Raw genomic sequence first — 17,949 nt, 5'->3', positions numbered from 1 at the left:
GCGACAGTTAAACGAACGCAAATATCCACGAAATCTGGTGGAACATCTTCAGACATACCATACCATCACAGACATATAAATAAACATCTTTCTGTTTTTCTGGCACGTGTTAGATTTGTGAAGAAGAAACCAGCATCTGGAAGCCGGTGGACTGGACGGTAGCAGCTAGTCGGCAGTTCTGCATAATATTATCTATATATATATATATATATCAATGTATATATTGTTTATTTTGTGTTGTTATTCTGTTTTGATTGTTCTTTGTGTATAATTTTTTTTATATTAACATTTAATATGAATGTATATTTGTTAAAGTTATAAGATGTTTGATCTGTTGTTTTAAAAATAAACCTTTGAACCCTCTGTCATTTTATTTGTATTGGATGGTCAGGTGTCAGTTTTATTTGTTATCCAATGAGTGCCATCCAGAGAGCAGTATGGTAACCGATCGGATTATTAAGGGGGCGGGAAAAAGAAAACACACACACACACACACACACACACACACACAGATGGCTGTGAGAGAGGCTGTAAGTTTTGTAGGATTGATTACATTACTGGTTATCAAAGTTAAGAGCGAGGGTGTCGAGAAAATAATTTTTAACCTTATCTAGTGTGTGTTATAAGTTCAAACTAACATTAATCCAACAAAATTAACCTAATTAACTTAATAGTCAATGTAGGACGTATTAGACACAATAGAAGTAGTTTGATAAAACCTATTTAATCTATATGTTAATCAAACCTTTATTTACATCAAGTATAAATAAAATAGTAATAATAAGGTATGTGTGAGTAGGATAGAGTCTGACTGTTATTAGTGTGTGGAATAGACAAAGAAGGACAGAAAACGACCTTGAGGGAGTTTAAGCATTGCTTGAACACGGTGGCTTGGCTGAGCAGCGGGAGAAGTAGGGGAATAATCAGTGGGAGACCAGTGTGAAGGATAGGGAGAAAACAGTGGTGACATATCAGGGAGGCAGGAGCCTTCACGGCAGTTGTTAAGGTCAGGAGAAGTCTGTGTGCCCATGTCACGCGTAGAAGTGCTCTGCACAATGCGAGGAGGCAGAAAGGGATTCTCTGGGACAGTGAATTGAGTAAGCTCAGCGGCAAATGAGGAGAGCTGGAACTGGCGGAATTGTCTGCAAAGAATACCCATCGGAGACGATCTAGGAGGCATGTGTGGTGGAGCTGAGCAAAAATAAACCAACAGAGATAAGATGTTAAACAGGGTAAAATCATGGTGACTGCTAGGCGCAGGCAAAGGATAATACACACTCAAGAGAAGAGTCTATACACTATGTAACAATCAGTTCAGAAAGCACAATTAAAATATAACCTGAGCACTAAATAATATAATCAAGCACATGTATACAGGCAATCTAATACACTGATATAACTCAATTCAATAAAAGTAGAATAGCAAACAGCATTATAAAAAGAATAAAGCATAACACTTACCCATTGCAGATGCAGGAAGACAAAATAGGCCACAAAATGGTTGTTCACACTTGAAAGGCTGAAGCAATGTATGGTTGGGTCCAGAGAAAATAAGGGCTTTATATACAATAATTTTTTTAATATAAAATCAGAAAAAGGCCGAATATAAGGGGAATTGGAAAAAACAGGAACTCCAAATATGGTGTTGTTTGGAGGAATGAACACCAAGGCCAAAGATAAGGGGAATCTAAAGGTCCTAAAGGTCAGCGCCAAGGTCGAAAACCTAAACAGGGGACCGAGCATCCTGTGGGCTGCAGCTGCTGGCAACAGAATTCAGAGAAAAAGGTAAGCAAACACCTGTTATACTCAAAGTCTGTGATTAGTAATCTTATGCCCATGAGGTTGTCGGCCCCGGGGAGGGTATAGACTGCTGGCCTAGGGCCAAAGAACTATCGGGTGGAAAATTAGTGTTGGATGAGTGTAAGCAAACGTAAAGACATAAGTTGTGAGGTGGAGAGTCACTGCGTATAGAGACGCAGGGTGGGACCCACGTGAAACTACGGCTAATTGTTTGTACCTTAGTCTGTCAGACTTTTCACAGACTAATTATGGTCTAATTAGGTTGCAGACTAAGCAGACCGAAATCGTGTAAACCCAAAAGTGAAGTCTTGGTGATTCGGGTGCAAGTCCCGATGTGAGAAGATAACACTTCTCATATGGTCTAAAAACAGGAAAGATACCATAGGTCTTTACTAGGGGATCCAGATTCGTAACCTGGGGTGGAAAGGGTACATTTAAAAGGTCGTGAGTTGTCAGTATAAGAGTAAAAGGCTCGGAGAGTCACCGTTACGAGTACGGGGTGGGACCCGAGGATATTGAGATTATTGAGATGAAGTGATGGCCATGTGTACATGTACGGTAAAAAAATAAATGTGTTAACTGCAGTTGTGTAAGTGTTGTTGTCATATTGTTTGTGAGAAAAGTGTTTGTGAACAGCTGGAAAGCTGTTTGCTTACGCTGATAGGGATGATGCTCGGACTGTGATTATACTCATATTATTTGCATATCTTTACAACTGATAAAATAGCATGGCATATACGCGCACACATTAAAAGCACAGGAGAGCTGCGCGTGGACGAGAGACAGAGCACAAAAGGAGGGGGCGCGGGCACGCGCATATAGACATGGAGCGCACGAAGGGGGTGCGCATGCGCATAGGCGCACAAAGTGTAGCACACAGTGTTCGCTCGCTGACACACACATACACGCATACACTCGGACATACACAGTGCGAATAAACGAATTAATAAAATAGAGAAAATATAGCAAGATAAATGTATGGATTTGATAGACATAGAGATAGAAACGAACGGACTTAGATCTTATTTCTGGGACGAAAGGACATACAGAGATAGAAATGGTATAGAGAGGAGGCAGACAGAGAAGCAGATATAAGATAAATTGTGGGCTATTACACGTTTACATGGCATAGAGGTGTTACACCAGATATTCCCAGAGGAAAACTGGTATGAAAAAAATAAAAAGCATCTGGAAACCTTAACTGTTAAGCCCAGTATTGCGCACCCTAGTGGAAGCCCCTACACCTGGTAAAGCACCTGTTTGATTTCATAGCAGACCCAAACAACGAAGACGAGGAACCATTGATAGAATTAAACGCAGAAGTACCTGAACAATCTAACTATTGCTCGGGACTGACAGCAACTGTTGTAGTGGAACCTAAAGAGGTTTTGTGGGAAAGAGGTGTAGCCACCTCAATTCTAGTCGATAAAATCAACTCGTTAAGTGGACAAAGTCGGAAAAATCCAACACGACCTTGTAAAACAGTGAGACGGATAAACGTCTATCTAAAGTGGTCTGCTCAAAATGGAAACCCAGGCCATCGTAGAGAGGCACACAGAGCGAGACAGGGGTGCATCATGAGCAAGGAGGAATCCCCAATCACACCTGTGGATGTGATAATTATAAGGCATAAAGGGGCTGAGAAGGAGATAAAAAAATACATGAAAAAATGGAAAGACCTGACAACTGGGGATTTGCAATGGCCAGAAGACAAAACATTTAATAAAGAAAAGTGTGATGTAATGAAGACCAGAATAAGAAATTGGGGAGAAACAAAAAAAGAAAAGAAGGAAAAAACAAAACGGAAATTAGACATCATTGAGTGGTTTGAGCATGAAAATGGGGAAATGCTAAAAGTACACAAAGAAAAGACAGAGAAGGGGATAGGAAGTAAGGAGGGAACAGGGTCAGAAAAGGCCTCAGCCCCACCATTAGAGGAGTTTGAGGAACAGAAAAAAACACCGCCATATGCTGAAACAAAGAAGCATGAGGTGATTAGCTTTTACCCAGTACTAGGGAAAAAAGAATATCACGACATATGTTGCAATAACATTACCTGTGTGCAATATTACACGAATCAGGTACAATATTATGTGCAATATTACCCGCAATTACGTGCAATACTACATTAAAATATGACTTGAAAAGCGTACTTTAGTTTTTTTCCTATTTGTATTGTTACATTGTACTGTGTATATACTGTTATTGTAGTATATGTATATTATTTTTCATATATTTGCATTTATTTTTATTTCCTTGTTATTATTATTATTATTATTTGTTTTTATTTCTGTTTTTTTTTTATTTTTTTTTATTTTTTCAGAATCAAAGACATCGCGAACACGAAGGCAAGAAAGGTGTGAAAGCACCCCTAAAGCACAAGAAAGATTAAGCAAAGCCACATCTCTTCCAGACGTCAGAAATAAGAATGAAAGGAAGAAAGATTCGAACTCAGGAGGAGAATGTAAGGATGAAGAAGATTTTGTCGTCCTGAACCCAGAAAGAGGGGAAAAGGTGCATGTTCACGGAGTATTGGAAATGACACCAAAAATGCCACGAAAAAGTGATCCACTGCGCACAGAGGTGAAAACTTTGCAGAAAGAAATGACATTTCATGAAAAAGAGAATGCAGCGAACAGACAAGAACTGGCAGAAACCCAAAAGAGGATGGAGAAAATGGAAGAAATTCTAAAAGACACTCGAAGGGAAATGGACCAGACAAAAGAGATCATAAGGAAAGTAACAGGTGAAAATCATCAATTAAAGGTGAAGCTATACCAACATGAACATGCCCAACTCGAGGCAGAGATACAGAGAGCAGAACAGAAAAGCTCAGAAAGAATGGACCATTGCCAACGATATATTGATGAGCTAGAATCTCAACTATCAATGAATCAGCAAAAAACCAATGTAAAGGCTGGGAGAAAGGAAAGGCAGAAAAAAGCAAAAGAAGCTATAACGGAATTTCCACATGAACGAAGGATGACAAGGTCACAAGTACAAAGAAAAGACCACGATGATGAAGAAGAAGACATGGAAGAAGAAGAAAGGACAAGTCCCAAAAACTGAAAATCTTTACAGATGCCAGTCATTATAAAAGGCACAGAATCAGTATACACACCATGGTCATTTATGGATCTTACGGGACTAATAAACAGACTGCCTAACATATGTGAAGGAGCACAAAGATGGATAACACGCTTTGAAGAACAAACCATGGGTCAGATGCTGGCTATGGGAGATATCAAGGCGATTTTGACACAGTCATTGGGAAAAGCTAAGATGATCAAAATATTGGATCAGGCACAACTAGGAGACGTGGGGAAGGATCAAAAGTATGATCTCTGGACATTTGGAGCGAAAAGAAAAGACGTGTGGAATGCACTTCGATCTGCATACCCAACTCAATCTGATCTAACCAAGGTGGAAAACCTGAAAATGAATGAAAAGGAGGAGTTGCGGCCTTCATTCTTAAATTACAGAACAATTACATTGTTCAAGATAATGTTGAAGAGGGCACTTCCAAGCGAAGTACAAGAGAAGCTTGAATCAGTTGTGGGACTTAACGCCCTGCCCTGGGCAGCTTTCCAGGCAAATGTCACACATGCTGTGGAAATGTATAGGAAAAAGAAAGAAGCAAATAAACAAGCAGCAGAAGATTTGATAACATTGCTGCACAAAGCACAGCTCGGAGAGATAGCATGGAGCAAACAAGAAAATCAAGAAAAACGCAAAGAAGAGAAAAGTTCAGCTAAACAAGCAGCAGTCATGATGGTACTAACGAATGCACAGCAGGATTCAGCTGGTCAAACCATACCAGATCCAGGAAATCAGCAACTAATGCCTGTGGGACAACCAATGATGGCCTATCCAACAAATCATCAATATCCACCACAAAACAGAGGGTGGGGGCAAGGAAGAGGCAGAGGAAGAGGAATGTTTCAATCAAGAAATTATCAACCACCGAGAGGAGGAAGATGCTGGAACTGCCAAGATTCCAATCACATGATGAGAAATTGCCCATATCCAATAAGACAACAGCAAGGTAACCAACAACAAAATCAAAGCTGGCAAGACCCCGGAAATTGGGCAGGACCATGGATGGGCCAGAATCAGCAGAATCAACAAACTCAAGCAAACTTTAGAGGCGGCCCTCCGGGGCCACCTCAAGGTAACATGTGAAGATGCCCAGAGAAGCCAGAGGGGGAGCTGGTACAGTGCCCCACCTCACTGTACCCTGCACAAGAACCAACCATAATGGTGGATGTGAGTAACCAGCTCCAGACATCGTTTTTGATTGACACAGGAGCAACATTCACAAGCATTGGAAAAGAAGGCTCTAAGCTCCCCCTCTCACGCAAAGCAGTAAAGACAGTAGGCTTCTCTGGTAAAACTCAAACTTTGCATTTCACAGAGCCACAAGACATAACAGTAGAAGGAATCACAATACAAGCACCATTGTTGTATTCCCCTGATACCCCAGCAAATCTATTAGGCAGAGATGTACTGTGTAAGCTAGGAGCAAAAATCTTCTGTGGACCTACAGGAGTGTGGGTCGAACTTCCTGAAATCCTAGCTCAACAGTGTGTGATGGTAGAAAGAAAAATAGAACAACAGACACTGGATAAAGTCTATTGGCTGGAACTCGACGGGACATCCTCAGAAATTCACAAGCTGTATGATCACTTGAAAACATGGTTTACAAACATGCGTCCAGATTGTGTGGAAACCAGAAAACCATGGCACTGCACCATGAGGTACGATGAGGGGGGACAAGATGAAGAATATGAGACTTTATGGGGAGAACATGTAGAAGGAAACCAGTACAGTCTCAAAGCAGAAAACGTGATCCTTGGTCCCCAAGGGATAGCTGCAACAGTACAACTACCAGACCACATTGCACAGTGGTATTCATTCGAGAACTCTGTTCCACATGTCTCCCTAATGATCGGGCAAAATTTTAAATCAAAAGACTTAGGGCCAATGGTCAGAGAAGCAAGTCAGATAACTGAATGGATACCAGTGGAAGACAATATGAGTGTGTCGTCAGACAGGAAATATGTGACAGGAAATAACAGCTGAAGACAGTGTGATAGCTCACACTATTCTGATCAACAGACAGGTGCAAGTGAGAACACAAGTAGAGCAGGTAGGACAATGGCAACAGAAGGTAGAACAGACTGAACTAGAAGAAGAACAGGTGCTGAAACAGGTTCCAGAAAAGCTATGGACCAAACATCAGACAGATGTAGGGTTAGTTAGGTCATCAGGGTTGGCGAAAATTCAACTAAAACCCAATGTGCAATTACCTTACCAGAAACACTACCCATTGTCCCAACAAGCGATAGAGGGGATAAGACCAACCATTGAGGGACTAGTTGAAGCAGGAGTGTTAATTCCAACAAACAGCCCTTGCAACACACCCATTTTTCCGGTCAGAAAACCTAATTCAGACAAATGGAGATTGGTCCACGATTTAAGACCAATAAACCGTGTGGTGGTAGCAGAAAATCCGTCCGTCAATATTTAACCAGGTGTTACAGACATTCAGAGCAGTTTGCTCCAATACGTGGACGACCTACTGATTTGTAGTCAAACTAAGGAACAGTGCATGACTCGTTAAAGATCCTGGAAATTCTAGCTCAAAATAGACACAAGGTCAGTAAGGAAAAATTGCAATTCTGCCAACAAAAAGTAGAATATTTGGGTAGAGTGCTCGAAGGCACTACACGCAAAATCTCGCCTCACATGTAGAGGCAATTCAGAAAACACCACAACCTCAAACAGTGCAACAGATGTTGTCATTCCTGGGTTTAGCAGGTTTTAGCAGGCCGTGGATTTGTGATTTTGCGTTGAAAACACAACCTCTTAGAGACATGATAAAAGCAGCTGATCGGACAAAAACTAGCGCACGTCTGGTCTGGACAGAGGAAGGCAAAAAGGCCTTTAAAACAATCAAAAGTGATCTAAAATCTGCCCCAGCACTAGCCTGTCCAGACTACACAAAACCATTTCACCTCTATGTGTCAGAAAGGCAAGGTTTTGCATCAGCCATTTTAGCACAACAGCAACAGAGTATGGGAAAGAAGCCAATTGCATACTATAGTACAGCCCTTGACAATGTGGAAAAAGGCATGCCACCTTGTTACAGAGGATTGGCAGCAGCAGCATTTGCCTATCAAAAAGCATCAACAATTACGATGGGTCATCCAGTGACTCTGTATACTTCTCATGCATTACATGCTCTGCTGACAAGTCAAAAGTTTGTGATCACAAAGGACAGGGTATGATGTAATCCTGTCTGCACCAGAACTAACAATTGAGAGATGCCTCACAATCAATCCAGCTGATCGAGTGGTCTTACCAGATGAGGGACTTCCCCATTAATGCACTACAGAAGCAGAGAAATTTGTAAAAGCTAGAGATGACCTAGAGAACCAACCATTGCAAAATGCCCAAATTGTTTTGTTTGTGGACGGTTCTTGCTATCGTGCAAATGATGGCAATAAAGCAGGATATGCTGTGGTCATGCATAATGAGGAAGATGACTCGTTTCGAGTACTAGCTAGTGTAAGCGTGCCACAACCTTGTTCCGATTGGCAGAAATAAAAGCTTTAACAGCGGCATGTAGGTTGGGAGCAGGGGGAAGATGTACTATTTACTCTGATTCAGCATACGCACATGGGGTATGCCACACATTTGGACCTATCTGGGAACAAAGGGGTTTCAGAGAGCTGATGGATCATCCATTTTACATGGTCCTGCAATTTCTGATTTGCTCAAAGCAATGATGCTTCCCAAGGCGTTGGCCATTGTGAAATATAAAGCCCACAAATCTGATGGTGAGATGGTCAGTAGAGGTAATGCAGCAGCAGATGAGGCAGCTAAGAGTGCAGCGGTAGAAGAAGATTGTGTGAAAGTGATGGTGCAGGATGAAGAACATGAGGAAGTACAAGGGCAGGTAAGAGAAGAAGATCTTGGGGAATATCAGGATGTAGCAAGTGGGGAAGAGAAAGAGAGGTGGAAGAAACGAGGTGCAGTACAAGACCCCAACACAGGGTTATGGAGGAGTGTTGATGGAGTGTGGGTGGCACCGTTAGCTCTTTTACCGAGGCTCATTGCTGAATCACATGGGGTAGATCACTGTAAACGTAGGGAAACAATAGACACAATCCGAAGGAATTCCTGAGGTCCTGTGAGCTATGTGCAGCACGTAATGTCAGAAAACATTTCACAGCACCAATCAGTCACATTCCTGAACCAAGGGGACCATTTCGACATTTGATGATGGACTTTGTGGACATGGCAGACAGGAAGGAAAGGAAAAGATATATCTTGGTATTAATAGATCGGTTTAGCAGATGGGTGGAGGCAACAGCCACTGCCAAGAATGACGCAAAGACCGTAGCTAAGTTTTTGATCAGGGAAGTGATTCCGAGGTTTGGGATACCTGACAAGCTAAGCTCTGACAATGGACTGCATTTTGTAAATAATGTGATCAAGGCATTTGCAGAAGCTTTGTGCATCAAGCAAAAAATGGGGTGTGTTTACCATCCACAGTCACAGGGATTGGTTGAGAGAGCAAATGGTGTGTTGAAGGAGAAAATAGCAAAAATTTGTGCTAGCACAGATTTGAATTGGGTGCAGGCTCTTCCACTGGCATTGATGAAAATGCGCTCTCAAACAAATCGCAACACACACCTGACACCACATGAGCTGCTGACGGGACGACCCATGCCAGTTGCTTTTACACAAGGACCTTACACAGGCTCCTCACTTGACCAACTTGAAGCAGACATGTCTAGTTATTGCAAACATCTGACGCAAATACACAGGACTTTATATTCACAGGTCTGTGAAGCCGCACACGGGGCACCGGTTGATGAGCCATTGCAGCAGGTGCAACCAGGTGACTACGTGTATATCAAAGTGTTTAAGAGGAAACACTGGAGTGAGCCACGCCGTGAAGGCCCATTCAAGGTGGTACTAGCGACTCCTACCGCAGTCAAGGTTGAAGGTAAGGAATACTGGTATCATCTTAACCATTGTTGCAGAGCTGCGGTGAAAGAACCACAGTGGAGGAAATCTCAGGCTGAGTTGGCACACTGCGCCCACTCTGACGACTCAGAGGACGACGATGGTGCAGGCCCAGCACAGGACAGAGGACCAGCATACAAGACACGTGCCAAAACCAAACAGCCACAACCAGTTGAAGGGGAACTGAAGGCAGGCTGTTCATATGAGGTTGATTCACGACCACCGCACGACACACTAGACTCTGACAAAGTGGAAGAGACTGTGCAGAGACTACTAGGCAACGAAGAAGACACTGTCACTCCACCTGCACAGTTTGGCACCCTTAATCTACAAGATCTAGTAAACTTAGATATCGATCTACCTGTGGAACCATGATGAAGAATTCCCCAAAGCCCAAACAGACTCACCCCACCAAAAGAGACTGGGCAATACTCGTCATGGCTTTAGTAGTATGGTTCATTTGCACTTACATTTCCATTAACCGATATCTACATCAACCAACAGATGTATCAGTCTCTGTGTCTAACATTTCTAAAAAAAAAAACTGCTCTCAGCCTGCAGCTGGCCTAGAAAGTTGCGACATGTCCACACACAGATACAAGAGATATAAACCCCTATGGTCCCTAGATCACCACGGTAAAACCAGCCTCACTTCGAAAGAGGCTGCTAAGGTTTCTGTATACACGGCAAGAAACGTGCTTGCAGAACAGTTCCAGCACCAAGGTCTTACCACACTTTCCTGTAACTGCACAACATATGTTTATAACATATACTATATCCCTATTTCATCCCTGCAACTCTACAGAGATAAAAGACACTCCTGAATACGAGATGAGACTTGAGGCTCGAATGACCGACACGAATAAAGGGACAGACATTATAGTGGTCACAGGAGTACCCCACAGAGTTATACCTCGCATATTAGGCACCCGCAGTTGTGTTGATATCACGCTTTTATAGTATTATGGTTTTCCCTAAGTAGGGATCCCGCATGGCATGTTCGAAAGAACCTCATCTGAATCTCAATGTATGGGATGGATGTATATAAGATTCTAATATATGTCCCTAACTGGCAGGAAGGGATTAACTTACCTAGAATACAACTTAGTTTTAGATACAGGAACCCCAACTATCCCTCTAAACCAAAAGCCCCGACCTGTTTCAGATGCGTGGAAAGGATCAATGTAACATCAGTAAAGCAATATGCTGAAACTACAAACATTCAGCCAAACCTTAACCTGTACAGACAATGGTTGGTAGATTCAGGCCGTGCAGCAGTGCCTCACTCTACATGTATTGTATGCGACAGAAGATCTCGACGCCCACCTCGTGTTATGCCGATGGTAGGGTTAGGGGCATGTGATAAAGCACCCTATGACACCACTCATCTCTGTCCAGCTATATGTCTATTGGGTTCAGCCGCTGTTAATTATGGAACCACATGGATGCGCTCACGTAGTGCAGCATGCAAATATCAGCCCCTGGCCACACTTAGTAATGATGATTTGCGGGTGATTATGCACCCAGGACAAACTTTCCCGTTGTGCCTTCGCGCAAGAGGAGTAGTTACTGTAGGTTCACTGCCTGAGGAGGCATGTGGCCAACAGATTGATGCAGCGTTCCACATAATTAACTTAAGACAGTCTTGTAATTCCTCCACACAAAAGTGTGACACTAAAGCACGTAGACAATTTCATGTCCCAAGCTTGAGAGGGGGCACACTGCCCCTAGCGGACATCTTTTGGTTCTGTGGTGGAAATTAAGTGCTGCAGGTTCTACCTAGCCTATGGCATGGTCGCTGTGCACCAGTAGTTCTAGAAGGACGTCTCATTGTAATGGCGATAAATGAGACCCGTTTGAATGACCTGTTTGGGTCAAGACAATGTCGAAGCGCTCATCAGGGTGACATTGAAAAAAACATTTTATCTAGTATCATGGACAATTATAGGGACAAGTATCTCACAATCACTAATACATCTAGGTTACCCTCATGGGGCCCGGATCCTCAGATCTATATAAGTTGTAAGGGCACACCAGTAGGTGTTCCGGTTGAGTTTGCTGCTCTAGACAAGGGCGCCTCCAAGGCATTGACAATGTTTCTCCCTTGGATCCAGATAGATCGTAATATGGCCTGGATAAATTACATTTGGTACAACCAGCAACGTTTTATCAATCACACAACTGAAGCCTTGAAACTGATATCAGAACAACTTCATGCCACCACATTAATGGCTGTGCAGAATAGGTTTGCGATTGACAAAATGCTTGGCCCAGACCAAGGTGTATGCCATCTTATTGGAGAGGACTGTTGCGCAGTTATTTCTCTTCACACTGGCTCTGCAGGTCCACTACACGCTCTACTAGACCGTATGGTGAAAGCTCGTGATGAGATGGTCTCCAATAATGCGAAGGAATCTGCTCTGTCCAGTTGGCTAAGTTGGCTTTTTTCTTCAAGCTGGTTGGCGGGACTGGTGCGTATTGGAACTACACTTGGCATTATTCTGGCAGCCGTAGCTCGCAGCACTCACTGTTCGGACAATATGTGCAGTTCCCAATGTCTGCTGTCACAGAGCAGGATTTTTCTGAAGACCACATCTATTCTGCTATGGACCATAATGTCTACGTGGACATGGATGCAGAGTTTTTGGCCCTGAACAAAGGACACAAATAACTTTCACCAGACATATCCTTTTTACTATGTATATATACATATATTTATCTATCTATCTATCTATCTATCTATCTATCTATCTATCTATCTATCTATCTATCTATCTGTGTCTGATTATTGATCTTGATGATGATGACATGCCTACTGAGTCTTACTTCTATACTCTATACTAAAACTGCTTCAGATGCTTGCTGTCTTAATCATGTTGTATGAACCATGTTGTTGTTGTGAGTTCTTCATGTTGTATGCAGGAACATGGCCGCTGGTGAATCCAGGTGGCTACAGCCGAATCTGCGGCTGTTTTCTGGTGTGTGCGCATTTACTGACACATGTTATGAGGGATATCGCTTCGCCTTCGACACATCCAGGGGTCCCTGTGAGGCGTGTGATGCCTTTGCCTTTGACCGTCAGACACATTGCTTATGGTGCCAGAGCTGTGACGACTGTCCTTTGGGTGACCGGTGCTATGATGGACCCCGTGATTGGTTCGGTTTTCCTCCACAAAGAGATGAATTTGCTTGGGAAACAGATGAGGACCAGCGTAGACCAGTGACCGCCATTATGCGCCATGCTAACATGTTCTCTCCGGAGGGAATGTGGTTAGACTCCGTTCAGAACTCTGTCTATGATCTTCCTGGTGGACTCCAGCTGGTCACCCGTGTATTCACTATACGTCGTGCTATCTCCCTGGCCGAATCATTTGGGGTTCTTTCCTTCTCAACAAGAGCCCGAAACACCCACAGTTTCCTGCTTACGACCTCCGTCATGCAACGCACTACTGTGACATACTATACCATTACCTTAGGAGGCTATGTTCTGTGGATAACGGAACCAGCAAAACATCGGGACTGGCACTGTCGCCCTATCCTGGTTCGCAAATGTCGCATGCGTGCCATAGACTCTGAAGTAATCTCGATGCAGGGTACACGTTCCCGCCTAAAATGGTACAACGCTGTGTGGTTCGCAATACGGACTGGTCGCCGTATATCCGCTCCCTTACCGCATTGGATTAAGCGGTTGTCACCTGTTCCATAGCTCTACCACATTTATGCGGACTATATTGTTTCATTTTCGTTTTCGTTCTTTACACATGTCTCATATTTAGCTGCATGTACAATCACGACTGAGGATGACCTTGGTGGTGATTCCACTGTCGCGCCACTGGCGGGCAGAGTGGGAATTTTCCCTGGCACTTGACTGTCTCTAGGGTTTTTCGCCCACTCCTAGTTCATCAATGTTGTGATTCGGCACGGTGAGGGTGGGAGTAATGTCGATCTGTCGATCTTTGGCATTTGATTTTGATATTTGATTTTGAGTAATGTCGATCTGTCGACCTTTGGCATTTGATTTTGATATTTGATTTTGATTTTCTGATTTGATTTCCGATTTGTTTCATTTGTTTTTAAATGAAAGTTTCTATTTTTTTTTGTTCACTTTATTACACAGAATATAAGTATGTTGTAGTCTTACACTAAATATTATTCATAATATTATCGCTGAAATTGATTACTAACACTGGTTTTAATAGCCTCCGGGTATTTATGGATACTAGATTCCTTTCTATTGAGTTAATGTTTCATTTAGACTAGTTTTGTAACTAGATTTGTAGGTTTCCTGACCAAATGGACTTTTTGGGAGATTGTTTAAATAGTGTACTTGTGATCATTTTACTTTTAATCACCATGGATATTAAGCCATAATGGACTTTTTCCTTGGACCAACACATTCACGTGGATATCAACACACGAGTGCCTGGTAAAGTGCTAGTAACCTCTTCCAGGGCTCCAACAAGACCCCCTGCGATACGCAAAGTATCTGGGTCAGAAGAAAACAACATGCGCCAAAGAACTCAAAGACTTTTTACTTTGTTTTACTGCTGCATTACATGATATGTATGATTGATAAAAGGTTATCACGGAAGTAAGCGGAATGTGAGACTATAAAGTCTCAGAGGGGGGAGTACTGTCAAGAAAATAATTTTAATCAACCTTATCTAGTGTGTGTTATAATCAAACTAACATTAATCCAACAACAATTAACCTAATAATCAAATGTAGAACTTATTAGATACTTAATAGAAGTAGTTAGATAAAACCTATTTAATCTATATGTTGATCAAACCTTTATTTACACCAAGTATAAGTAAAACAGTAATAATAAAGTATTTACATGTGTGAGTAGGATAGAGTCTGACTGAATGTTATAAGTGTGTGGAATAGACAAAGAAGGACAGAAAACGACCTTGAGAGAGTTTAAGCATTTTTATTGGGATAACAAGGCATGTGGGCTACTGCAGGTGCAGGAGACATGAAGGAGTAGCTAGGCCCAAGGCCGGGTGAAGGCGCAGGAGCACGATGGCTTGGCAGAGCAACGGGAGACGTAGGGGAATAATCAGTGGGAGACTAGTGTGAAGGATAGGGAGAAAACAGTGGTGTCATGTCAGGGAGGCAGGAGCCTTCACGGCAGTTGTTAAGGTCAGGAGAAGTCTGTGTGCCCATGTCACGCGTAGAAGTGCTCTGCACAATGCGAGGAAGCAGAAAGGGATTCTCTGGGACACTTGGGCTAGAGAGCTGTTCAAAAAATTGAGTAAGCTCAGCGGCAAGTGAGAAGAGCTGGAACTGGCGGAATTGTCTGCGAAGAATACCCATCGAAGACGCTCCAGGAGGCATGCGTGGTGGAGCTGAGCAAAAGAGACCAACAGAGATAAGATGTTAGACAGGGTAAAATCACGGTGACTGCTGGGCGCAGGCAAAAGATAACACACATTCAAAGAGAAGATTCTATAAACTATGTAACAATCAGTTCAGAATGCACAACTAAAATGAGCACTAAGTAATATAACTAAGCACATGTATATAGACCTTTTAATACACTGATGTAACTCAATTCAATAAAAGTAGACTAGCAAACAGCATTATAAAAAAGAATAAAGCATAACACTTACCCATTGCAGATGCAGGAAGACAAAATAGGCCGCAAAAATGGTTGTTCACACCCGAAAGACTGAAGAAACAAATGGTTGGATCCAGAGAAAATAAGTGCTTTATACTTGCTCATATTTTTTTACAAATATAAAATTATGGGCCGAAAATAAGCGGAAACGGAAAAACAGGAACTCCAAATATGGTGTTGTTTGGAGGAATGAACAACAAGGCCAAAGATAAGGGGAATTGAAAAAAGAGGGCGAGATCGGAAAATAAGGGGAATTACTCAAGGTCAAGAAATTAGAAAAAAATAGAAAGATACGGTGGCTACAGGGTATAAATACGAGCGTGAAACGAACAGTCAGTGTACTTCTTCACTTTGGCGTGCTCTATCATTTGTTGATGTGCTGTTCATTTTGATGTGAAGTATCCACCTTCTATTGAGCTCATTGGAACGTGCATGGAATAAAGAAGTTTTGCTTTTACTCATCCAGGACTGAGGATGCTTCATTGGCGGTTTGTGTCTATTATGTTTGTGTCTTTTCTAGAATTGGCTGGGCATTATTGGGAATCCTCTGAGCAAAGAATCCACCCTCGATGTGTCACCTCAGAGATGGGCTCTGAGTTCCGACAGCACCACCCTCTAGAGGGCTCGTCTGTCCTGCATGGTGCTGTTCCCGAACCAGGAAGTTATGCTACCTGTCAGAACGCTCTCAATGGTGCAGGTGTAGAAAGCCTTTAGCACCTGAGAGGGAAGTTTAAAGTCCCTTAAGCGTCTCAGGTGGTACAGACGCTGCCGGGCCTTCTTCACTAGGGTGTTGGTGTGACAGGACCAAGACAGGTTGTCGGAACTCAGAACCCGTCTCTGAGCAGACACATTACGGGTGGATTCTTTGTTTCAGTTAATTCCTGTAATGTAGCACTCTTCACGTAATAAAATAAAATGAAATGGACCTCAAAAGCCAATGAAAAATCTTCAGTCTTGGATGAGAAAGAGCAAAAACTTCTTTATTCCAGACACATTCTGATGAGCCCATAGAAGGTGGTCACTTCATCACATCAAAATGATCAAGCGCACACACACTTTGCACACACTCATTCTTATACCCTGGTGTTACATGACACCGGTACTTTTTTCTATTTTCTTCATCCTAGCAAAGTCCCCTTCCTGTGATTCCATATTTGGGTTTTCCTGTTCCCCCATTACCCTTATTTAGGGCCTTTTCTCTATGTCACTTAAGAAAAGAATGTGTATACAATTTTCACCCCCTCTGGTACAGCCAGGCACCACTTCCTCCTGCTCTCAGGTTTTTATGTATGGACAACCATTTTGCGGCCTACTTTATCTTTCCTACATTTACTCTGTGTAAGTGTTTTGCTTTTATAATGCTATTTGCTATTCCATTTTCATTAAATCAAGCTATAAAGGATTTCCAAGATGGCGGCGTTATGTTTGGCCTGCCACTTGCTCCTCTGTTTTTTCATGTTTATTTTTGCTACCGTCTCGTCGTTTATTGTGTATGATTGCACCACGCTGCTGCAACTGCGTTTTACAACTAATCGCCTCTTAAACACCCAGTCATTTAGACTACCACCGCCACTGTTGACATTAATTCCTCCTTTCCTGAGACGCCCTGCCTGTTTGCTACCAGGCAGGAAGTGGAGGTGCGGTCGGAGAGGCGGGTTACATGCCAGGCTAAGGACTCACCTGGACTCTCCGTCTCCGAGGCGTAAAGATCAACTAGGATTTGGCAATGCTAGAAGATCGCGGGAATGCTACCGATGGCTCAGGCCGGTTGGCTCCAACACTGGTGTTCCTTTTCAGTGCCCTCGCCACGTTAAAACATCCACCCGGGGTTGTGTCCATGAAAACCTCCGTCCAATTCCTCGTGTGACATCATCGCCTGCCAATTCGTCCACGCTCCACATGGCGCTTTGTAACACCAGATCACTCAACAACAAAACATTTGTCCTCAATGATGTCATCTCCTCTCACAATCTGGATCTGTTTTTCCTCACCGAAACCTGGCTTCCTCCAGATGACGTCAGTGCCTTTTCGGAAATCCTCCCCTCTGGTTACCTTTACCTAAACACGCCGCGGCAAACGGGTAGGGGTGGGGGGATATCCACTATACACAGACAGTCCCTGAAGTGCCGCCAGCTGTCCACTAGAGGGTTTTCCAGCTTCGAGGTACAAGTATTTGTGCTCACTCTACCCTGTCCGATCGTATGTGCAGTAATTTACCGGCCGCCCAAATCAAACAAGGATTTTTTTATTGAGTTCTCAGAGCTTCTGTCAGAGTTTCTTGCAAAGTTTGACAATGTTCTAATTTGTGGTGACTTTAACATTCATGTTTGCTGCCCCTCTGATAAACCTGCTAATGATTTTAAGGCACTTTTAGACTCATTAGATCTGGCTCAGTCCATTTCCTGTCCCACCCATAGGTTAGGTCACACTCTTGAACTTATTATCTCTCGTGGGGTGATTGTGTCAGATTGTGAGGTCAAGGATTTTCC

General features: G+C 42.8%; 2 protein-coding genes across 2 annotated transcripts; both read left to right on the top strand.

Annotated features, from left to right (window-relative positions):
• Positions 1–507: 507 nt before the first annotated feature.
• On the top strand, positions 508–14,688 carry LOC124378421. Its single transcript, XM_046838125.1, has 2 exons — positions 508–530; positions 12,760–14,688. Exon 2 carries the CDS (start codon positions 12,764–12,766, stop codon positions 13,541–13,543), a length of 780 nt encoding a protein of 259 aa, XP_046694081.1. The 5' UTR covers positions 508–530; positions 12,760–12,763; the 3' UTR covers positions 13,544–14,688.
• Positions 537–6,406, top strand: LOC124378401. Its single transcript, XM_046838079.1, has 2 exons — positions 537–1,785; positions 4,124–6,406. The coding sequence occupies exon 2, from the start codon at positions 4,882–4,884 to the stop codon at positions 5,980–5,982; it is 1,101 nt and encodes a 366-aa protein (XP_046694035.1). The 5' UTR covers positions 537–1,785; positions 4,124–4,881; the 3' UTR covers positions 5,983–6,406.
• Positions 14,689–17,949: the final 3,261 nt, after the last annotated feature.

This window comes from Silurus meridionalis, chromosome 24, assembly GCF_014805685.1.
Source record: "Silurus meridionalis isolate SWU-2019-XX chromosome 24, ASM1480568v1, whole genome shotgun sequence".
Classification (NCBI taxonomy): domain Eukaryota; kingdom Metazoa; phylum Chordata; class Actinopteri; order Siluriformes; family Siluridae; genus Silurus; species Silurus meridionalis.
Note: the sequence above shows the minus strand (reverse complement) of the source record. Positions and strands in the feature narration are given on the sequence as shown.